Source organism: Thalassophryne amazonica, chromosome 10 (genome assembly GCF_902500255.1).
Source record: "Thalassophryne amazonica chromosome 10, fThaAma1.1, whole genome shotgun sequence".
NCBI lineage: Eukaryota > Metazoa > Chordata > Actinopteri > Batrachoidiformes > Batrachoididae > Thalassophryne > Thalassophryne amazonica.
The window spans coordinates 117,848,402-117,874,043 of record NC_047112.1 but is presented as its reverse complement, the minus strand read 5'-3'; the positions used below and the strand labels follow the sequence as shown (position 1 = coordinate 117,874,043).

General features: G+C 40.3%; 1 protein-coding gene across 1 annotated transcript in view; it reads right to left on the bottom strand.

Moving 5' to 3' along the window:
* chaf1a (chromatin assembly factor 1, subunit A (p150)) overlaps positions 1-25,642 on the bottom strand; it is a 115,904-nt gene that overhangs the window by 4,273 nt on the left and 85,989 nt on the right. The window contains 3 exon segments of the mRNA XM_034180758.1: positions 910-994; positions 4,619-4,937; positions 24,596-24,746. Of these exon segments, the coding sequence (XP_034036649.1) occupies positions 910-994; positions 4,619-4,937; positions 24,596-24,746 (555 nt within the window).

The window sequence follows — 25,642 nt, the reverse complement described above, 5'->3', positions numbered from 1 at the left end:
CAATCAGAGAGAAAGAGTCTAACCAAATACCAGCATTACTGAAAGCAGTCGAACATAAAGATATGTCTTTGGGATGGTTATGAATAATTTTTTCCTCTAATAGTTAAAATTTTATTTGCAAAGCAAGTCATGAAGTTATTACTAGTTAAAGTTAAAGAAATACTCGGCCCAATAGAGCTCTGACTCTGTCAGCGTGACTACAGTGCTGAAAAGAAACCTGGGGTTGTTCTTATTTTCTTCAATTAGTGATGAATAGTAAGATGTCCTAGCTTTACAGAGGGCTTTTTTATAGAGCAACAGACTCTTTTTCCAGGCTAAATGAAGATCTTCTAAATTAGTGAGACGCAATTTCCTCTCCAGCTTACGGGTTATCTGCTTTAAGCTGCGAGTTTGTGGGTTAAACCACGGAGTCAGGCACTTCTGATTTAAGGCTCTCTTTTTCAGAGGAGCTACAGCATCCAAAGTTGTGCTCAATGAGGATGTAAAGCTACTGACGAGATAATCTATCTCACTCACAGAGTTTAGGTAGGTACTCTGCACTGTGTTGGTATATGGCATTGAAGAACAAAAAGAAGGAATCATATCCTTAAATCTAGTTACAGCGCTTTCAGAAAGACTTCTACTGTAATGAAACTTATTCCCCACTGCTGGGTAGTCCATTAAAGTAAATGTAAATGTTATTAAGAAATGATCAGACAACAGGGGGTTTTCAGGGAATACTGTTAAGTCTTCAATTTCTATGCCATATGTCAGAACAAGATCTAAAGTGCGGTTAAAGTGGTGGGTGGGCTCATTTACATTTTGAGCGAAGCCAACTGAGTCGAATAATAGATTAAAATTAATAATGTATCTAATGATACAATCCCCCCCCACAGATCCCAACAAGAGCTGATGATGACAGTGACCCACCGCTGTGCGGGGAGATGAGGATACAGTTGTCCTCATAGTCATCCTCCGTGTCAGCTTGAAAGCCATCCTTCTCCACAGTCTCCACCTGGAAAAACACAAGGAGGCAGCATCAGAAAACAGGCCTGAACCACGCCATCTTAATGAGCTGCACCATCAAGAACACTAAACATCAGCCGCAAGATCACAGGTGTTTGAGGAAATGAAGCAGCTGCTGTTATCGCCACTTTTATTTTGATATCAGCATCAATAACGTGACCGTTTCTGTGAGTGACAGCTACCCACTGTGAAATTCTAACGATCATCACACCCATGTGGGCACTTGCTGAAGATATAAAACACCAGGTCACTGGTGCAGATTTGTGCTCTCCTGGTGGAGTGGGTGTGTCCACAGCTGCAGCAGACACAGTTCGCTGTGCTACAAAACACCACCCAGGGTCTTGAAAGGCCCCTTCACACATAGTGCGAATTTGTACAACTCCAGGGCAATACCCGTCGAAGTAGCTGGTATGTGCACATCACGAAACATCGCGCCGACGGGCAGGTGTGCACAATGCTGGTGCGACAGTTTGTGCACGCGGGAAGACAGTACTACCAGCTGCACGATGTGGAGACACATTGTGCACATTCGAGCGCCTTCCAAAAACTCTGTCCTGTAAAAGGTGATGAACACTGCCTTAAATCAGATAGCACATGGATGTATAAAAAATAAATATAAAAACGACGCACCATATAAAAGCATTACATTGTATTAAATCCCTCTCATCAAGCGGACAATACAAATATGAACCATCTGTTCCTCTGTAGATGACTCGTGGACACTGATATACAGTCATGAAATCACATGAATGAGAAGCAGTTCGCTCGTCTCATTCATGTCCACATCTGCTGGCCCGTGTCGGCTGGACCGCTTCACTGCTTCATGGAACAGAGCTCACGTGGGTGACGCGACAGTCAGATCGCCTGCTGTGTGTTATCATCTGATGGTCCGTTTCAACCTGGGGGCAGCCTGCCCATGTGTGCACGCACTCACTTGTTGCAGCCCATTGCCACAGTGATACAACCCCTGGCAAAAATTATGGAATCACCGGCCTCGGAGGATGTTCATTCAGTTGTTTAATTTTGTAGAAAAAAAAGCAGATCACAGACATGACACAAAACTAAAGTCATTTCAAATGGCAACTTTCTGGCTTTAAGAAACACTATAAGAAATCAGGAAAAAAAACTGTGGCAGTCAGTAACGGTTACTTTTTTAGACCAAGCAGAGGGAAAAAAAAATATGGACTCACTCAATTCTGAGGAATAAATTATGGAATCACCCTGTAAGTTTTCATCCCCAAAACTAACACCTGCATCAAATCAGATCTGCTCATTAAGTCTGCATCTAAAAAGGAGTGATCACACCATGGAGAGCTGTTGCTCCAAGTGGACTGACATGAATCATGGCTCCAACATGAGAGATGTCAATTGAAACAAAGGAGAGGATTATCAAACTCTTAAGAGGGTAAATCATCATGCAATGTTGCAAAAGATGTTGGTTGTTCACAGTCAGCTGTGTCTAAACTCTGGACCAAATACAAACATGGGAAGGTTGTTAAAGGCAAACATACTGGTAGACCAAGGAAGACATCAAAGTGTCAAGACATAAAACTTAAAGCAATATGTCTCAAAAATCGAAAATGCACAACAAAACAAATGAACAAATGGGAGGAAACTGGAGTCAACGTCTGTGACAAAACTGCAAGAAACCGCCTAAAGAAAATGGGATTTACATACAGAAAAGCTAAACAAAAGCCATCGTTAACACCTAAACAGAAAAAAACAAGGTTACAATGGGCTAAGGAAAAGCAATCGTGGACTGTGGATGACTGGATGAAAGTCATATTCAGTGATGAATCTCGAATCTGCATTGGGCAAGGTGATGATGCTGGAACTTTTGTTTGGTGCCGTTCCAATGAGATTTATAAAGATGACTGCCTGAAGAGAACATGTAAATTTCCACAGTCATTGATGATATGGGGCTGCATGTCAGGTAAAGGCACTGGGGAGATGGCTGTCATTACATCATCAATAAATGCACAAGTTTACGTTGATATTTTGGACACTTTTCTTATCCCATCAATTGAAAGGATGTTTAGGGATGATGAAATCATTTTTCAAGATGATAATGCATCTTGCCATAGAGCAAAAACTGAAAACATTCCTTGCAAAAAGACACATAGGGTCAATGTAAATAATCCAATTGAAAATCTTTGGTGGAAGTTGAAGAAAATGGTCCATGACAAGGCTCCAACCTGCAAAGCTGATCTGACAACAGCAATCAGAGAAAGTTGGAGCCAGATTGATGAAGAGTACTGTTTGTCACTCATTAAGTCCATGCCTCAGAGACTGCAAGCTGTTATAAAAGCCAGAGGTGGTGCAACAAAATACTAGTGATGTGTTGGAGCGTTCTTTTGTTTTTCATGATTCCATAATTTCTTCCTCAGAATTCAGTGATTCCATATTTTTTTCCCTCTGCTTGGTCTAAAAAAGTAACCGTTACTGACTGCCACAATTTTTTTCCTGATTTCTTATAGTGTTTCTTAAAGCCAGAAAGTTGCCATTTGAAATGACTTTAGTTTTGTGTCATGTCTGTGATCTGCTTTTTTTTCTACAAAATTAAACAACTGAACATCCTCCGAAGCCCGTGATTCCATAATTTTTGCCAGGGGTTGTATATGTTTTTATTTTTGTCCACTTGACAGCAAACAGATACCCATGTGCCACAGTGCTCAGTTGTTAGTCCATGTCAGTCCAAACAGTACTGTCCAGCTGGGATGTCCAGAATGACAGATCTCCACAGCTGCTTCTGTCATAGCCACACCTCCTGTCAGTTCAGCACACACACCAAAGCCACACACATATTTCACTGCGAGTACGACAGTGATTGTCTGCAGACTACTGTTGTGCCAAGAGTGTGAATCGCCACACATTTTCTAAGTGCCATGCGTGCGGTGTTAGATATTTGTGTGTGTCAGCTGGAATTTGGCCGGCACCTGCCGCGAGAGGGTTCGATGGGCTCGCACAGCGCACAATGTCTTTCAACTGCTGGTGCGCACAAACAGTTGTAGCAACAGGTGTACGAGGCATTGGAAGCAGCTACGAAATTACATGGTTTGCATACAACTCCTGCTTCATGCGCACATGATGCACAATTCTACCAAATTTGCATTGTGTGTGAAGGGGTCCTAAGAAAAAATGTTTGTTAATTTGAAAAAGAAACAGTTGCTCTTTTTCATGTGGCCACAGCAGATGCCAAACATGTTCGTTTTTTTTTTTTTGTTTTTTTTTTTTTTGGGGGGGGGGGGGGGGGTTGTTAGAACATCTTGAATTTCTGTGACTGTACATAGCTTCTGATGCCTTTTCAGAACCAAAATAAGAATTAAAGTCATATTTTATTTATGACGGTAATAGTGTATTATTATTACTACAAAGTCTAGGGCTGTTTTTATCTATTATTTAACTACCCCCACCCCACTGAAATTTCTGATGCCGCCCCTGGAAACCTGCACTCATGTTAACAACTTGAAGTTTGGAGGTGCATGAATGAAAACACTGAAACCGTTGAAAGGTGCTTGGATACTCAAACAAGAAAAAACAAAAATTGCAAGACACGGGGTCGAACTCAACAATGCCTTTTTATCGGGGTTTACAAAAACAGGATCTCACATACCTGCTCAGCTTCAGTACACCTCTTCATGAACTTAGTGATCGACATGCTGCCTGTGCTCTTTCTTTTGCCAGAAGACGATGACAAAGTGGACATCTGGGGTGTACTGACTGAGTTTCCTTGAGACACTGAGCCTGTCTGGGGTTCTTCGGGCGACCCTGCTCGCGCTCTTGTGGTGAAGTAGGGCCACTGGCAGGGGAGCTGAAGACCCTCCTGTCCAAAACGGCAAAGAATATCTGGATGCACGTACCAGCAGGGATGTCTGTAGTACGAGCGCCTCTCAAAAACTGCACTGCTTTTGATGAGGCGCTTTAGATGCATGCTGATGGAGAGAAAGATGGACAAGGAGACAACACATTGAACACAAAGCCCACTGAAGCAGAACCTCAGAAACAAATATACGTGCAGCTGATGGGAAAGAAAGAGGAGCACCGTAAGGACATATTTTACACCTTCAGGTGAAATGGTAAATGACAGTTCTTTTTCAATCCACTAGACCATCACCTCATCTACGGTAACATCTGTAGCAAAGCTCTGTGGAAACACCACCAACTTAGGCCTCGGTCCCACCAAGCGAAGGAGTGAAGAAGGAGCCACGCGTTTCGTGAGCTATCGTGGCATTATAGTGGCTCAGAGTGGCTCTTAGAGACATTATCACTCATCTGGTTCATTCTGGAGTGAGATTGCATCAGAATTTTGGCTCTCTGTTGGGACTGTTTACACAGAGACTGCTACCTGCTGCTTTGGACTTGAACTAACAGTCTTTTTCAAGACTTTTTTACTTTTTTTTTTTTACTTTTTTACTGTGCTCCAACGCCTAAGGAAGACCTCTAACGGTCGAAACATCGCGACGGAGCACTTTTATCAGCTAACTTTCATTAGCGTTGGCAAGCTAACTAGCTTGCTAACGCTTTCGTTTTTATTTTTTTTATTTTTTTTTATTTTATTTTAGCACCGTTGTCGTGCGTTGCCTGTGCTGCTTCATGGCCTGTTTGGTGCCTTAATTAAGGCACTCCTTCTGCTGAATCACCTCTGGATTATTTGCACATTATTCACTTTGTGTGTTTTTGGGAATCCGCTAGCTACTAGCTCTTAGCCGATTTAGCATGGCGGCTTCTCCTGTCTCTCCCGCACTTTTCTGCTCTGGGTGTGAAATGTTTAGTTATTCCTCGGCCTCCTTTAGCAGTAACGGTACTTGTAATAAGTGCAGCTTATTCGTAGCTTTGGAGGCCAGGCTGGGCGAATTGGAGACTCGGCTCCGCACCGTGGAAAATTCTACAGCTAGCCAGGCCCCTGTAGTCGGTGCGGACCAAGGTAGCTTAGCCGCCGTAGTTCCCCCCTGGCAGATCCCGTGCAGTCAGGAAAGCAGGCTGACTGGGTGACTGTGAGGAGGAAGCGTAGCCCTAAACAGAAGCCCCGTGTACACCGTCAACCCGTTCACATCTCTAACCGTTTTTCCCCACTCGACGATACACTCGCCGAGGATCAAACTCTGGTTATTGGCGACTCTGTTTTGAGAAATGTGAAGTTAGCGACACCAGCAACCATTGTCAATTGTCTTCCGGGGGCCAGAGCAGGTGACATCGAAGGACATTTGAAATTGCTGGCTAAGGCTAAGCGTAAATTTGGTAAGATTGTAATTCACGTCGGCAGTAATGACACTCGGTTACGCCAATCGGAGGTCACTAAAATTAACATTAAATCGGTGTGTAACTTTGCAAAAACAATGTCGGACTCTGTTGTTTTCTCTGGGCCCCTCCCCAATCAGACCGGGAGTGACATGTTTAGCCGCATGTTCTCCTTGAATTGCTGGTTGTCTGAGTGGTGTCCAAAAAATGAGGTGGGCTTCATTGATAATTGGCAAAGCTTCTGGGGAAAACCTGGTCTTGTTAGGAGAGACGGCATCCATCCCACTTTGGATGGAGCAGCTCTCATTTCTAGAAATCTGGCCAATTTTTTTGGATCCTCCAAACTGTGACTGTCTAGCGTTGGGACCAGAAGGCAGAGCTGTAGTCTTACACACCTCTCTGCAGCTTCTCTCCCCCTGCCATCCCCTCATTACCCCATCCCCGTAGAGACGGTGCCTGCTCCCAGACCACCAATAACTAGCAAAAATCTATTTAAGCATAAAAATTCAAAAAGAAAAAATAATATAGCACCTTCAACTGCACCACAGACTAAAACAGTTAAATGTGGTCTATTAAACATTAGGTCTCTCTCTTCTAAGTCCCTGTTGGTAAATGATATAATAATTGATCAACATATTGATTTATTCTGCCTTACAGAAACCTGGTTACAGCAGGATGAATATATTAGTTTAAATGAGTCAACACCCCCGAGTCACACTAACTGTCAGAATGCTCGTAGCACGGGCCGGGGCGGAGGATTAGCAGCAATCTTCCATTCCAGCTTATTAATTAATCAAAAACCTAGACAGAGCTTTAATTCATTTGAAAGCTTGTCTCTTAGTCTTGTCCATCCAAATTGGAAGTCCCAAAAACCAGTTTTATTTGTTATTATCTATCGTCCACCTGGTCGTTACTGTGAGTTTCTCTGTGAATTTTCAGACCTTTTGTCTGACTTAGTGCTTAGCTCAGATAAGATAATTATAGTGGGCGATTTTAACATCCACACAGATGCTGAGAATGACAGCCTCAACACTGCATTTAATCTATTATTAGACTCTACCGGCTTTGCTCAAAAAGTAAATGAGTCCACCCACCACTTTAATCATATTTTAGATCTTGTTCTGACTTATGGTATGGAAATAGAAGACTTAACAGTATTCCCTGAAAACTCCCTTCTGTCTGATCATTTCTTAATAACATTTACATTTACTCTGATGGACTACCCTGCAGTGGGGAATAAGTTTCATTACACTAGAAGTCTTTCAGAAAGCGCTGTAACTAGGTTTAAGGATATGATTCCTTCTTTATGTTCTCTAATGTCATATACCAACACAGAGCAGAGTAGCTACCTAAACTCTGTAAGGGAGTTAGAGTATCTCGTCAATAGTTTTACATCCTCATTGAAGACAACTTTGGATGCTGTAGCTCCTCTGAAAAAGAGAGCCTTAAATCAGAAGTGTCTGACTCCGTGGTATAACTCACAAACTCGTAGCTTAAAGCAGATAACCCGTAAGTTGGAGAGGAAATGGCATCTCACTAATTTAGAAGATCTTCACTTAGCCTGGAAAAAGAGTTTGTTGCTCTATAAAAAAGCCCTCCGTAAAGCTAGGACATCTTTCTACTCATCACTAATTGAAGAAAATAAGAACAACCCCAGGTTTCTTTTCAGCACTGTAGCCAGGCTGACAAAGAGTCAGAGCTCTATTGAGCTGAGTATTCCATTAACTTTAACTAGTAATGACTTCATGACTTTCTTTGCTAACAAAATTTTGACTATTAGAGAAAAAATTACTCATAACCACCCCAAAGATGTATCGTTATCTTTGGCTGCTTTCAGTGATGCCGGTATTTGGTTAGACTCTTTCTCTCCGATTGTTCTGTCTGAGTTATTTTCATTAGTTACTTCATCCAAACCATCAACATGTTTATTAGACCCCATTCCTGCCAGGCTGCTCAAGGAAGTCCTACCATTATTTAATGCTTCAATCTTAAATATGATCAATCTATCTTTGTTAGTTGGTTATGTACCACAGGCCTTTAAGGTGGCAGTAATTAAACCATTACTTAAAAAGCCATCACTTGACCCAGCTATCTTAGCTAATTATAGGCCAATCTCCAACCTTCCTTTTCTCTCAAAGATTCTTGAGAGGGTAGTTGTAAAACAGCTAACTGATCACCTGCAGAGGAATGGTCTATTTGAAGAGTTTCAGTCAGGTTTTAGAATTCATCATAGTACAGAAACAGCATTAGTGAAGGTTACAAATGATCTCTTATGGCCTCGGACAGTGGACTTATCTCTGTGCTTGTTCTGTTGGACCTCAGTGCTGCTTTTGATACTGTTGACCATAAAATTTTATTACAGAGATTAGAGCATGTCATAGGTATTAAAGGCACTGCGCTGCGGTGGTTTGAATCATATTTGTCTAATAGATTACAGTTTGTTCATGTAAATGGGGAATCTTCTTCACAGACTAAAGTTAATTATGGAGTTCCACAAGGTTCTGTGCTAGGACCAATTTTATTCACTTTATACATGCTTCCCTTAGGCAGTATTATTAGACGGTATTGCTTAAATTTTCATTGTTACGCAGATGATACCCAGCTTTATCTATCCATGAAGCCAGAGGATACACACCAATTAGCTAAACTGCAGGATTATCTTACAGACATAAAGACATGGATGACCTCTAATTTCCTGCTTTTAAACTCAGATAAAACTGAAGTTATTGTACTTGGCCCCACAAATCTTAGAAGCATGGTGTCTAACCAGATCGTTACTCTGGATGGCATTTCCCTGATCTCTAGTAATACTGTGAGAAATCTTGGAGTCATTTTTGATCAGGATATGTCATTCAAAGCGCATATTAAACAAATATGTAGGACTGCCTTTTTGCATTTACGCAATATCTCTAAAATCAGAAAGGTCTTGTCTCAGAGTGATGCTGAAAAACTAATTCATGCATTTATTTCCTCTAGGCTGGACTATTGTAATTCATTATTATCAGGTTGTCCTAAAAGTTCCCTAAAAAGCCTTCAGTTGGTTCAGAATGCTGCAGCTAGAGTACTGACGGGGACTAGCAGGAGAGAGCATATCTCACCCGTGTTGGCCTCTCTTCATTGGCTTCCTGTTAATTCTAGAATAAAATTTAAAATTCTTCTTCTTACTTATAAGGTTTTGAATAATCAGGTCCCATCTTATCTTAGGGACCTCGTAGTACCATATTACCCCATTAGAGCGCTTCGCTCTCAGACTGTGGGCTTACTTGTAGTTCCTAGGGTTTGTAAGAGTAGAATGGGAGGCAGAGCCTTCAGCTTTCAGGCTCCTCTCCTGTGGAACCAGCTCCCAATTCAGATCAGGGAGACAGATACCCTCTCTACTTTTAAGATTAGGCTTAAAACTTTCCTTTTCGCTAAGGCTTATAGTTAGGGCTGGATCGGGTGACCCTGGACCATCCCTTGGTTATGTTGCTTTAGACGTAGACTGTGGGGGGGTTCCCATGATGCACTGTTTCTTTCTCTTTTTGCTCCGTATGCATCACTGCATTTAATCATTAGTGATCGATCTCTGCCCCCCTTCTCGGCATGTCTTTTTCCTGGTTCTTTCCCTCAGCCCCAACCAGTCTCAGCAGAAGACTGCCCCTCCCTGAGCCTGGTTCTGCTGGAGGTTTCTTCCTGTTAAAAGGGAGTTTTTCCTTCCCACTGTGGCCAAGTGCTTGCTCATAGGGGGTCGTTTTGACCATTGGGGTTTTTCATAATTATTGTATGGCCTTGCCTTACAATATGGAGCGTCTTGGGGCAACTGTTTGTTGTGATTTGGCGCTATATAAGAAAAAAGTTGATTGATTGATTGATTATCTTCAGTTAACGAGGCTCCTCTCTGAGCGTGGTGCTAATTTCAAGATGTTCAAAATTTAGCAACAGCGTGGCGCAGTTAGTGTACGAGTTAATGCGACGGCTTAGAGGCATTTGCGTGGTGCTTACGAGTCTGCAAAAAGTCCATTATCCGTGCGCCTGGCACGTTCGCAGGACCTGTGAGGCTATTTTTGGAGCGGCTCCTCCTCTTGCGCATACAAATGCACCTGCTCTGTGCGCTGGACTCTATATATTTTGTAGTGGATTAATCATTTTCTGCCAAACCTTGGTTGTTGAAAACACCTCTAATCACTTCTGGCATCACAGAAGACCGTTTCATCTGGACACTTTTTTTCCTCTTTCCTGCTCCATGTAGGATGTATTTTGAACAGCTTACGGTAATTATTTTTAATGTTTATTTATAGCTTGATAAAACACTTCCTAGCTGTAAAAGTATGTCTGTATGTTGATGTCTGTTGTATGTAAAAGTATGTTAATTTAATATCTTGTTAATGGATCACATGAGCTCCACTGTGTGTGCGCACTGAGGCAGGACCTGAGAGGCTATTTTTGGAGCGGCTCTCTTGCGCACACAATTCCACCTGCTCTGTGCGCTGGACTCTATATAAAATAATTATTTGTAGCAGATTAATCATTTTCTGTCAAACCTTGGATGCCGAAAATACCTCTAATCACTTCTGGAATTAATGGATCACATGAGCTCTGCTGTGTGTGCGCACTGAGGCAGTAACTCATCATCACGCTTCAAACGAGCATTTAGGCAGAACGCCAGCTCACAAGAGTGATATTTCAGTCAATATTAGACGAACACAAAGTTAAAATTTGGGTGACTGCGTGAAAGTGGATGTGTGTTTAAAGCCATGGAAGATAACTCCAGTGGAGCAGCTAAGAGCAGGAGCTGTGCGGCAACACAGGTGGAGAGCGTGCGCAAAAGACCGATTTTGAAGACATAACACAAAGTTAAAAGTTGTATCATGGTGACTTGTAAGCTGCGGAAGAAATAAAGAAATATATATATATTGAAAATGATCCACAGGTGTATATAATAAAACAGCCACCTCATTCTGTATGCAGAACGGCACCGTGCGCAAAAGAGCACTTTTGCAGAAATAAACGGACGAACACAAAGTCAAAAGTGGATTCACTTTGTAAAAATGATTGTGTTTAAAGCCAGGGAAAAAATAAAGCCAACAAGCCACGGATGGAAAGGAAGCCACTTAGAGCAGAGAGGCGGCTGTCCATGAAAGGACAACAGCAGTGCGCGCGCAAAAGAGCGCTTTTGCAGAAATAAACGGATGAACACAAAGTTAAAGTGGATTCACATTGTAAAAATGATAGTGCTTAAAGCCAGGGAAAAAAATAAAGCCAGCAAGCCACGGATGGAAAGGAAGCCTGAAAGAGCAGAGGCAGCTGTCCATGAAAGGACAACAGCAGCACACGCGCAAAAGAGCGATTTTGCAGAAATAAACGGACAAAGTTTTGTGTGTTTAAAGCCGCAAAAAAAAAAAAAAACGCACCAGCGAGGAGCACAGAGGAAACTCTCCAGGAACCCGTGGTTCGGGTCTAGCCGGTCTGGTGCATTACAGGTGGACAGCAGCCTGGCGCACAGCGCACAACTGTGATGGAGTGTCTATTTTTGGACTGCGTAAAAAAAAAAAAAAAAAAAAAAAAAAAAAAAAAAAAAAAAAGACATCTTTAAATGCTGCTGTGAATCTGAATTGAAAACCCACACTTTGAAGGGACCAGGTGTGGGAGGGCTGGAGGTTTGGACCAAACTCATGCCTAAACGTGCGCCAACATGGCGTTATCATGGCACTATGTGGCTTAGTGTGGCTGATGCGAGCCATTCGAGGCTGTAATGACAGATGGTTGTGGCTCACTAGAGGCTGCTACACGGTACATGCGGGGTACAGAGAGGCACATAGTGGCACCTTCATAGTGGATACATGATAGATGAAAACGTGGGTCATTCTTCGAATAATCACCCCACACCCATGCGTGGCTCCTTCTTCAGCCTTCATTATTCGGTGGGACCCAGGCTTTACATAAAACAGATCACCACAAAGAGTAGCATGAGGTGCAGAAAGGAACCCCCAGATTTCAATGACAAAGAATATCCAGGTATAGTAAAAACATTTCACAGAGGACTTTCAGCAGGGAAAAAGTTGATGACACACAGCAAACGAGCATGTTTTAATCAGGGTGGCATGGTAGCTTAGTGATTAGCACTGCTGTTTCCTGCCAAATCATTTCTGCATGGAGTTTGCATGTTCTCTGCATTTTCATGGGGTCCAGGTGCTCCAACTTCAAACCACCAAACTACAGTCCTGGAAACAATGTACATTCTGAAAGGTTTTGGACAAGTTTTGAGATAAACTCATCTCTGAACCTGTTCGTGTAGTATTTGAATATACCAGGCATCTTTCTGGCACTGAATTACAGCAGTACATGGACAAAATTGAAGTTTGGGTGCTTGCACACAGGGCCAGGCGTGTTGTTTCCTTTGCTGACTGCACTTGGAGGACATTATTACCACGTGTAAGTACACCCAGGACTTAAAAATTAACTTCACTGAATTTTGTGTATGTTGGTGTGGTATTGTGGTAAAAAGTCAGTCAACTTTTTTTCCCCCTCGTGGAACAGTTTCATGGATGCTTAGGAGAAAAAAAATAAATAAATAAAAAATAAAGTAATGTGATTCATCTATAATATTCAAGACAGCAAAAGACCCCGAACGCTATTTTTGAGAACATAAGTGCCCTGTGATGCATTCTGGTGCATTCTTTGGATTAAATTTGTGTCATCCTGTAGGAGCATCTACACAATATAACAACACTTTACAAATATAGCCAAATCTTGATGAAAACTGCTTTCAGACTAGGTAAAGAGATATATAATATCATTATTGTTTAAATCATCCATCTCAGTCTGATGTCTTTCAGATGGCAATTCACAAGGAGATGGGAAACGGTCCAAAGACGGCGACTAAGCATCCCTGCAGTTTTGTCAGGACACCAGGCCTGTTCCTTTCTTTGTTGTCTGTACCTGGAGGACATCATCACTGCACGTGGTTTTTTAAAAAATGTTACTTTATGCTTTCTAACTCTACCCTTACTGATAATTTCTGACTACCCCGTGCGGCGTCTAACAAATCAAATGAGTAACATTTTTATGACAGCTTTATTTTACTCTGTCTTAACTCTACTGTTACTGATCATTTTCATCATTAACTTGAATTTTGTGTACGCTGGTGTGGGATTGTGGAATAAAACTCAGCCACCTTTGTTGTTGTGTGCCTTCCATAAAGAAAAAAATGAAAAACATTTTCATGACACCACCTTTTTATTTCAGTTTACTCTTTCTAACTCTACCCTTACTGATAATTTTTTGTCATTAATTTTACTGAACTGGTGTGGTATTGTGGGAAAAACTCAGCTGACTTTTTCCCATGGTCCAGCTGGGCTTCCATAACAAAATGAGTAATGTTTTAGTGACGCATTATTTTTTATTTTACTATTTCGAACCCTACCCACAGAGTAATAGCGGGAAAAAAAAAACAAATGCTGAAAAACAGAGGAAACACGAGTTGAAATGGCTTGTTTACACAGCCAAGTCTATTGTGACCAGCTAAACTTGACCTGCAGCTGTGTGTGGTTCTGCCCTGCACGCGACCTGTGGCGTCACGTGCAAAGCCTCTATACAGAGAGTAGCGACAACTGAGAACATGGTGCCATTTTGGGGCCAATTGTGAACTACTGAAAGGACCTTTTATTTTTTTCAACTTTTTTTTTCAGTTAACTACATACAGCAACACATGCAATAAATATAAAAATATCAAATTTACAATTTATGATGATTCATTTAATTAATTTAAAGCCTGCTTTATTCTTCTGCAGCTGTAACTTCATGTCATACAATGACATCGATGTGTGCGAGTTTTAAAGTTCTGTCGCTGGATTATGCCATGGGTTAAAGTGATAAGTTTTCATCTGACCAAAATGTTTTCCTGGCAAAAATCAATGCCAGAAATTCCCTAAAATGTGGCGTAGTGGGGGCACACAACCTTTTTTCCTCAAATACAATAAACACATTATATAGCATACAAATCTATTCTAAATAGCCTCTAAGAAGGCAGACAAAGCATAAAAAGAATGCAAAACCTGAACATAAAAGGTACATAAAAGGGTGGTGAGGGGCGGGGTGTGGTCTTGGTTATGGGGGGGTCCCTTCCTCCGCGGTGCGGCGCCATACACACCGACATTGCTGTTGCTTTGATTAGCGCAGAATGGGATGTTGCTTTCACAGGACAGGCTGTGACATGTCCACCTCTTCCACAATTTCTCGGATAGTCACACGACTGAAAAGCCACCGAAAGCCGTCTGAATCTTCCGAATGGTGGAAGAGGTGGGCATCATTTTTCGGAGTCCAGCATGTCCTATGAGACTTCAACACGGAGGTGCTTTTGCTCCGTCGGCAGCTTCGTGCCAAAGTCATCAGCATGAATTTCGCTGCAACTCTTTTCATGGCCAAATCTTCTGTCACAGTGGAATGTGCAGAATAAGTGCTGATGTCTACCTCTTCCGCAATTTCTCGGATAGTCACACGATGGTCCCACATCACCACAGCGTTCACTTTGGAAATGATCTAGTCATTTCAGCATGTTGATGGCCGACCAGAGCGTGGCTCGCTCTCCGCTTTTTTTTTTTTTTAATTTGTCTTTTTTTTTTTTTTTTTTTCAACCAACTGAAGTTTTCTCCTGGCAACAATCAATGCCAGCAATTTCCTAAAATGTGGCGTAGTGGGGGCACACACACTTTTTTCCTCAATAAATGCATTATACAGCATACAAATCTATTCTAAATAGCCTCTAAGGAGAGAGAGACAAAGCACAAAAAGAATGCAAAACCTGAACATAAAGGTATATAAAAGGGTAGTGTAGTTTTGATTCTAGGGGGTCTGTGAGATCTCCCCCAGAAATATTTTAAAAGAACAAGTCAAATTTAATATATTCTGGTGAATTTTAATTTGTATGAAGCCCTCTGAAACAAATAAAACTTGCTTCAAACTGTCAAGTAAGAATTCTTTGTCTTCTGTAGTATTTTGATCTGTTCTAATCCGGTAAATGCACCAAATGGGTGCTGTGTCACTGGCTGTACAGTCAATAAAATACAAAATTAGGGCCTAAAGCAACTGACAACGTTCTGCTGTGCACAAAGTAACACTGTCACCCGTTTTGAAAACACATGCACATTAAGAAACTCAAAACTGGCTTATTCACATTTAATCGGTAAAATGCTCTCACTCAAAACAAACTAGGGCTGCAACTAACAATTTTAGTAATCGATTAATTTTTCGATTAATCTTTTATTTTATTTGCATGTAAAGCAGCTGAGCTCCACTCAGCACAGCACAGATGCATCAGATGCAATTCAAAACCCGTGACAAGTAATACAGTGATGTCTTAATGCCATAACATTAGATGTGTTCAGTTGACTGAAAGTGCCACTGGTTTAGAATTTGGATTAACATGTACCTGATTAACAGTGGGAAGCAAAAACCACAAAATAATTTAGATTTCAAGAAAATATTCAGATTTAGCACACTGATTATGCATTCACCTAATAAAAAAAAGGCCAGGGTGGGCAGGTTAGGGATAGAAGAATACCTGTACCCTGTTCTGGAATCAGCTAAGGCCTTGATGATGTACATCAATCACATTTGGTTTAATTATTTTGTTCTTTAGGCCAGACTTTTTTTATTTTATGGTTTACAGACCCGCCGACAATTTTTTGCATTTTAAAATAAATTTAAATTCCAATTTTAGTTTTTTTTTTTTTTATTTTCCTCTGACACTAAATGCTCCGTCATGGCCAGTGATAAATGAAAAATAAATTCTGTTTGCCATTTCGCACTTTAGGGCCATTCAGACCGGACACAAAGCATTTTCAATGAGACGCGCTGCTTTTTTTTTTTTTTAGAGGCGTCAGAAGCGTTGCGTCAAAAGTCGAGCTAAAGCGACGCTTCTGACGAGAGCGCACATTGCCGCTTGTCGACAGGCTGACACGGTCAAAGTTCAACCCAATCCAGCTTTCGCTGCTCTGAGCTGTGACGTAGCGTTGCGCTGTCCAATAGGAACAACGCGTCAGGCCAAAACACGGAAGACTAGTGGCAGAAAGCACTGATCTCTTCAAAACACAAACGTGTCACAAAACTGCTCATTTATAGAGCAGTTTTCTGAAGAAAAACCCTTGCAAATGTTTTTTTTTATCTCAAAATTTCTGATTACTGTTAAAAATTTAGAACATTTTTAATTAAAATAGCTAAATAAATAAAAGGTTCTTTAGAAACCTTTCTTCATCTGTAAATTAAAACCACGTGTAACTTTGGAGATTTATTTTTAGATAAATAACATGGAAATTTGTACTTTTTAAAAGTTTGGTAGATTATTCATATCTCATTTCAACCAGAAAAACAGACACTGTAAATAAATACAAATGTTTATTATAAATGCAACAGGAAATAATTTAACAATGACTGCAGTGTGATTGTAAAGTAGGATTTCTGTGATATAAACCTCATGATGAATTATTTTTTAACTGAGTCATTTCAACTTGTAATTTCATCAAACTTGGTGCTTGCCTTTAATGTTGTGATCAGGACAGAATAATTTCTAAAATATGAATTTGACTAGTGACTGAGTTTTAAAATTATGCACAACGGGGAGAGCTTCTACCTGTGCAAATGTCTTTTGACTTTGATTTCATGGACATTTTTAATGATCCATTCATTTATTGTTAAAATATAAAATTAAACTGCTTTTTCCCCATTAAATTTTTATTGAGGGGAAAATTTATCATACATTAACATATCAATAATACAACGAAAATAACTATTAGCCCTTTTTTTTCCCCCACATAGATCAATTCACTCTACGTACTTAACAGTTTTACGTTTTAAATATAAAAAAATAAAATAGAAATTAAAATTACAAAAACGGGAACAATAACAGAAACAATGCAATGGTTTCAGCAATTACCTTCAGTTAAAGTCAGATCTAAATGGGGTAATAAATTCTATAAAGGCTTTCCAGTATTTGGAAAATTTATCAAATTCAAGCTTAGAAGAGAAGGACACTTTTTCCATAACATAAATATCATGGACAGCATTCATCCATTCCTCCAGGGTGGAGGCAGTATCACTTAACCACTTCCTTGTAATACTTTTCTTTCCCACTGCCAATAGTATATTGTACATGTATTTCTTCCATTGTTCTACCAGTTCAACTGGTCTTTTCCCAAGATACAGCGTTTCAAAATTGTGTGGTAATTTGAAAGAGTATTTTTCCTACACTACCCCCAACCTGTTGCCAGAAGGACGAAATCTTGGGACATCCCCAGAATATATGGTAATGGTCGGCCCGACCCATCCCACATTTTCTCCAGCAGGAGGTATCCCAACCCAATGAAGAGCCCTGGGAGGGCACCCTGAAAAAAACGTATCGTATTTTTCCATACAAATTCCCTCCAAGTAATGGATGATGTACACTTCACATTGTTTGCCAGGATGTCCTCCCATTCCTCCATCTGCAACACAAATCCTCCCTTTCTCCTTTATATATTGTGTCCCATGCCCGCCACTATTCTGAACAGCATTATATAAGTTAGAGATGACTTTTGTTCTTGGTTCATCTCTATATGCCTTTATAAACGTTTTAATTATTTCAGAGGGCATTTTAGTTTGTGTTCCCTTTGTGTTTCCCAAATAATGTCTAACTTGGAGAAATCCATAAGAGTCCTTATTATCCAAGTTGTACATAGTTCTAATGTTTTGGAAGGTTTTTAGATTTCCTTTTTTGTCTCTCAGGTCATCATAAATTGTAAGACCTTTACTTGCCCAGCGTTTGAAAGTATCATTTGTGACATTAGGTATAAAATTAGGATCATGAGCTATCCATGTAAATGGCAGGCATGGGTCCTTATACTCTTTAATAAGATTAAACCAAACATTCAATGATGCATCAGTCCAAGGGTTGTTCAATTTAAAATCTTTTTTTTTTTTTTTTTTTTTACCAGAGGCATTACCTATCAGAGCAGGTAGAGGAATATTCCAAGGTATACTACATTCAATCTTTTTCCACCTTGCCTTATATTGAGAATCAATCAACCAATCAATCAACTTTTTTCTTATATAGCGCCAAATCACAACAAACAGTTGCCCCAAGGCAAGGCCATACAATAATTATGAAAAAGCCCTCTAATCACACAGGTTGATTAGAGGGCTTATCTGAGCTGCTCGGAAATAGTTTTGAAAATTTGGAAGTGAGAGTCCTTCATTTCCTCTTGCCAACTGCAGTGTCTTAGTTTTTTCCCTTGCCAGATGAAGCATGATATAATTTTGTCAATTTCTTGAAATGTACTAATTGGGAGTTCTGATGGTATAGATTGGAACAGGTATAAAAACCTCGGCAACGCATTCATTTTAACAGTTTCAATTCTTTGTGCTAAGCCTAAGAAGGGTATCAGATTCCATCTAGATATATCTGTTTTCAGAGCTCTCAACAAGGATCCATAATTATGAGCAGCTATTGAATGTGTTTTTTTGAGTATTGGGATTCCCACGTATTCCAATTCCTCCGCTTCCCAACTGATCTCAAAGTTCGACAAAGATGATTTGGTCTATAGTTAAATGATAGAACTTGGGATTTGGAAGAATTGATCTTGTAGCCTGAAAATTTTCCATACATTTTCAATATTTGATGAAGTTCAGGAAGAGAGTCGTTGGGGTCTTTTAAGTACAATAACACATCTGCGAAGAGGGTTATTTTGTGAATTTCCTGATTAATTACAATTCCTCTAATATTGTGATTCTCATTGGCTCAATGGTTCAATAAATAATGCAAACAGTAGTGGGGAGATCGGGCACCCCTGCCTGCACCCTCGTATTCTAAATGAGTCTGAAAGACCTTCATTAATTTTAATTCTGGCTGTAGAGTTCTGATACAGGACATTCACCGTTTTCATAAATGTATCACTAAAATTAAATACTGACAAAACCTCCAACAAAAAACCCCATTCTACTGAATCAAACGCCTTCTGCGCATCTAATCCCAGTATTACTGCCTGTTCATCCTGGGCAAGTATATGGTGGACAACATGTAAAGTCCTGCGAATATTGTCTCGCGTTTTCCTCTCTTTTATAAAGCCCGTCTGGTCCAAATGAATAATTTCTGGTAATATTATTTCCAATCTTCTAGCCAAAATTGAAGTGAACATTTTATAATCTTGATTTAATAAACTAACTGGTCTAAAATTGGCACAATCTAATTTATCTTTACCCTCTTTGGGAATCATTGTTATGAGTGTTTCATTCCAAGAGGGAGGTATTTCACCATACTTTAAAACCCAGTTAAAAGCTCTCAGCAAGACCGGTGACAGAACTTTTGAATAAAGCTGATACCACTCTCCAGGGTAACCATCTGCGCCGGGGCACTTATTTAAGACCTTGTATTGCTCTCTTTAACTCCTCCTTAGTTATCTCTGCAGACAGAGCCCTATTTTGATTTTCTGTAACTTTTGGCAGATTTAGTGTTTTAAGAATGGTCTCTGAAAAGTTATGGACCGACTGGGATTGGGAAGAGTACAGATTTTTATAGTAGGTCTGAAAACAGTTTTTTATTTCCTGCATCTTATATTTTATTTGTTTAGAAACTGGATCCTTAATTTTATAAATGTCCCTTTCCACCTGCTGTTTTCTCAATTTGTATGCAAGTAATTTGGTTGATCTAGGTCCTACTTTCTGATATTTGAGTTTCAGAAACATCATTTTTTTCTGCACGTCTACATTAAGTAAATTGTCAATTTGGTTTTTTGTTACCTTAATTTTTTTTAATTGTCTCATCATCTATTTTGTTTTTATTATTTTTTCGAGTTGTTCTAATTCTTTTGTTAAAACATGTAGCTTCTCTTTTCTTAGTTTATTAAGTAATGATGTTTTAGCTATCATCTTTCCTCGGAGGACTGCTTTGCATGCATCCCACAGAATCATTGGTGACACTTCTCCATTATCGTTATCAGTTAAGTAGGTTTGAATTTCCTTTTCTAGTTCTTCTCTAATCTGTCCCTTAAGTACACTGGTATTTAATCTCCACGAGGTAGATTTTTTGACGCCCAATTTTAGATTCAGATATACCGGACAGTGGTCTGAAAGGTCTATCGATCCCAATATGCATGATGTCACTCTCTCAATGTCTCTATTTAGAACAAAAAAGTAATCGATTCTGGAATATGTTCTATGAACATTTGAATAGAAAGAGTAGTCCATCCCTGTGGGGTTAAGTTCTCTCCATGTATCACTTATACCAAACTCACATCACTTTACTCATTCGTTTATTTTGTATATTGACAGACCCAGCTGCCAGGCTAGAGGAGTCCTTGGGGTCCAATCTCAGATAAAAATCACTGCCGCAGACCAGTATACCTTCTGCCTTTGTTATCATTAGGTCAATAACATGTTTATAGAACATCCAGTTTGAGCCCGGGGGGCATACACATTGAAAAGTGTAACCTCTGCTCCATCTAACCGATCAATGATCATTATATACCTCCCATTCTGATCATATATTTCAGATATTTCAAAAACCACCCCTGCTGAAATCAAAATTGCTACTCCCCTCCTATGTCCAGAATCATAAGATGCATAATAAACTTTATTGTAGCCTTGTCGTTTTAACTTTAAATGTTCATCATTGGTCAGGTGGGTCTCCTGTAGAAAAATAATTTCACCCACTCTCTCTTCATTTTAGTTAACATTTTTGCCCTTCTAACTGGATTTGTGAGACCCTTGACATTATAAGAAATAATCCTCAAAGATGAGTTATTAACCATTTAGTCCCCCCCCCCTTTAAACACCTTTTAACCTTTGCATTCACATTTATGAACTCAGCTTCTGTGAAAACATAAAGAACCAAAACAGATAACAATGGAACAGTCACTTCAACCGAAGCGATTTGTACAAACCCCAACTTGACTTCCAAGGCAGGGGTCTTCTTTATGACCCTTAGAAAGTCCAGATGGTAAGTGGTAGGTGGCTGCGGGGGGGCAGGACCCAGTCCTCTCCAGTCCAGGTGGTAGGGGGCCCCCAGGGTGCAGCATGCTCATGTCGTCCCATCCTCTCCATCTCCTTTACTGTCCTCGTCATCATTTATAGTCCCAGCTTGAAGAACAACCTTCTCCCAAGTGTCAACACTGGCTCCTCGTCAGGTGTTATTATTGCTTACGAAAGACAGCAAGTTTCTTCTTAAATCCTTCCTTCACAGATCCATCATATCCCTTCTCTGGCTCCCTTGCCTTTACCTTCTGCCACATAGTAGCCATAATTTTATCCAGAGCTGTAGTGGAAGCCTGGATGATTGATACAGGGAAACCCCTTTTCACCATATCTTTGGTTGCTTCCTCTGCAGAGTTATAAAGGCAGGTCTCTCCCTCAAAAAACACTCTTAGTCTAGCTGGGTAGGGAGTCTGGAAGCGAATGGACTTTTCTCGAAGCACCTTTTTTACTTCATTGTACTCACGTCTGCGTTTTAGAACCTCAGTGGTGTAGTCGTGGTCCACAGAGATCCTCTTCTCTTTGTAAGTGAAGCCCTTCTTCTGCCAGGTTAGCCGCAGCACTTCTTCCTTGGTCCTGTAGCTTGAGAACTTGACCACTATAGAGCGGGGGGGAGCCTTAGGTCCGAGTGAGTGATGTGCCCTCTCTATATTGAGATCAAGAGGCTGAAGAGTGTCCAGAGCCCGTTTAAGTAAACCATCCACAAAATCGGACACTGACCGCAATCCGTTCTCTTCCTCCTCTGGCACTCCGTAGATGCGGATCGAGGAGCGTCTTGATCTGCCCTCTAAGTCAATTGCTTTAGCCGCTAGCTTTTGCTGTTGTTTTATTAGCTATGCCATAGCATCTTCAATTAGCATAGTCCGCTCCTCCACCGCCTCCACTCGTGACTCTACCTCATTTATCCTCGTGTTTATCTCCGTCACGTCAGCTCTCAATTCTTTAAAGTGTGTGCTGTTTTCTCGGCGGGATTGGCGTAATTCTCGGAGAATTGACTCCAGGCTAGCATCTCCAGCTTCGCTAGCCCTGTTAGCTTCCGCCTCCGAGATACTGCTGCGCTCGTCCTCGGGCATTTCACTTATTTCGTGCTCATCGCAGAGGCAATGCTCCTAGGTTTCGACCTGGATGGCATAGTTATCGTGTTACGTATTGAGACAGCTGATATTTCACCTTACTATGCCGAGAAACTTGTATTATTAGAAAAGGAGAGCGGAGACACGAGTTTATGCTGCCTCCATCTTGGCCAGCAAGACCGGAAGTCCATGAAAAAGCTTTTAAAAAAACAAAATAGTTGCTGTTTAAAGAGCCTTTTATTTAGACGCAGGTGATGTTCTGCTGGATTCTCGGGACCAGATGAAGGTCTCTTCTGCAACTTTGACCTCTGTTGTTGTTGTTGAAGACATTTTTTTCCTATTTTGAGGAATTTTGAATTTGCGAAATACCTGTGCACAAACACAGGAGAAATTTAAATTTATTTTTATTCTGAATCCCGATACAAAATTTTGATTGGAAATGTCCGTAAAACAAATAATAAAAAATGTCTGGCCTTAGTTTCCTCTGCGTTCTCAGTGCTCATGTGTACTCACAAACCAAGTGGAAATTAAATGAGTCATTGAAATCTGTGTTCTGGTTCATAATGATGGTTGGGAAACTGGGTTTTGGTGCCCAACAATACCTCAATATATGCAGATTTTTTAACTGACAAAGCTCACTGTGTGACCCATGTAGAATGATTCACAGGTGCTTATTTTGACAACAGACGTGTATATAATTAGGATCTTATTACTTTCCCCCAAAACAGTTTTGTTTACTTGGCCAGGCCAGTCTGTACCTTCACACCCCCCAAGATAACTAACGTCAAAAAACAAACAGGTGGACAGACAAATACAATCATGACTGGCTGAACCAATTCCAAATTAAATCCGGAGAGCAGAAACGACAGCATTTGGACAAAGACAGACGTCCTTACTTACTTACTGCTGAGAATAAGGCTGAAACACAAAGACAACGGCTGAATCTCAATTCTACCTCTCAGCCCTTCCCCTTACCGCTTCCCCTCCCTCAATTCTCTTTTTGGAGCGAGGCGGAGGGGTAGGCAGAGGGCTTCAAACCCCTCCGAACAGAGTGAATCTGGATGCAGATTCCGTTTGGAGGGGTTGGAGGAGCTTACTGCTGTCTCCAAAAAACCAAACATGCCGCCGAAAGCCGCACAAATTAAAGAGCTTTCATTACAAATTACGCTGTTTAGAAAGTTATAACGAACAAAAACTTTACAGGCAGTTGTCTATGACAGCAGCGTGTATGCTGCTGGATGCATGTTGTGTATATTGCCGTTCTGAAGAATATCATAACTTCGCTCGTGCTCTGAGGCGTTATAATGCACATACACATGAACGCTACGATAAGACACTTATGTCTCACAATGGAGAAAATCATGATCAACGATAATCAGGTTAATTTGTATGTTCATAAATCTTTGGATAATAGCGCCCCCTGCTGTTGGATTTCAAGGTCTGTAAGACGTGTGTATTTAGTAAACAAACAGGAGCCCTGAACACACTCGACTACTAATAAGAAAATGAGGCAGAAAAAAGTTTCATCATTGGGAATAAGTTGGAAAATATACACACACGTATATGTGTAACACATAACCTGACATCCTAATAGACTTATTATTTTTGTCAAGGACACTTCTAAAGGAAATAGGGCTGGAAGCAAAAAAATGGGAGAATTTGAAAAAGAAATATCAGGTTAACAGAACTAGATGCAGCCCAGAACATACATACAAGTGCTGGTCATATAATTAGAATATCATGAAAAAGTGGATTTATTTCAGTCATTCCATTCAAAAAGTGAAACTTGTATAATGTATACATTCATTGCACACAGACTGATATATTTCAAGAGTTTATTTATTTTAATTACTAATTACTAATCAACCAATTAATGATTAATCAAACATTAATTACTATTATTGATTAATTATTAGTAGTATTATTAACATTAATTACTAATTATTAATACTATAAATTGTTATTATAAATTACAAATTAATTAAATTAATTAACATGACATGCTAGCCATGCGTCAAAGGAATTTGTGACTTCTATTTCTTTGCATTTACACAGAAAGATGAGAAAATATAAAGAGCAAACAGGCGACTGCAACAAGTGAAGAGGGCAGTTTGACACGGGCAGTTGTCTCTCAGTTCACAGGGCTAGAGGCATACCCCTTCACCTTACCCCTTGTTTTAGAGGGGTAGGGCCAAGGGGAAGGGGTACAAAAGAGAACTGAGATTGGGGGAACATGTTGTACTGAGATATTTATAAAGACAAAGAACCACAGACAGAAATGTCTCATCAGAAACTGCCGTTACCTGGAGGGAATATTTTCTTTAGAGTTTTGAGAATGGGAATGACCAGGTGATGACCATATGGCCTCCTGGCGACAGAACTCCTGGAACTCTGCAATGATCACTTTACTGCCATTGACATTTCCATGAAGCAGAGGCAGCAGCTGTTCGAGTACTAAGGAGAAAGGAGAAAAGATCATCAGAATCAGCTTTTTAAACAGTTAATACAGATGCAGAAGGAAAGCGCTGTATAAATGCAGTTCATTTACCATTTAATAGTCATAGTACTCATTATTGATCATTGTGACTGTGTGGCCAACATGTACAGTACCATGCAGATAAACCCACCCTTAATTTAAAAACCCCAATGAGTCGGGTAAGTTGGTGAGGTAAGCCACAGAACAGACCTGGTAGAACTAAATGAGCTGAAGATTATCTGGGCAGGTTTGGTGGAAGAACCTGTCCAGACAGCTTCCAATTTATACCTCCAAAGGAATACCTGCTTCCATGATACAAGTATCTTGGGTTCATATTGTCTGAAAGAACTCAAAGTTATTGATTTTTAATTAATCATTTGTATTTTCCATATTGTCTCATCTTTTCCTGATTTGGAGTTTCACTTCAAACAGTGCTATCCAAACATCATGATGTTGCCTGAGTGGGGAGAAGCCACAGTGGGCTTATGCTTTGCAGAAGTAAAATGTTACAGAACTTTTATAAGTGTAAATTATTGACAGCTTGTAGTAAAACCTTTCTTGAAGCAACATCTAATGAAGTGGAGGTTGTAATGATTACAGGGATTTAAAGAAACTTTAAATGAGGTAGTTGTGGGGCGCTGTGGAGCCGCAGAACAAGATGGCAGCTTACAGTGGACGCTCCTTGCAACTCTGCTAAAAGTTTATTAAGTCCTAGTTCTTAACGCTTCTAATTAGTTCTACAATATGTCTAAACAAAGGACACTTAAAGACTGTGAAAGCAGCTCCAGAGCTCATGGTTCACAGAAACCTAAAACTACAACGACAGCAGCAGCAAGTGATGCTAATAATGAACATGGCTTGCGGGTCAACTTAA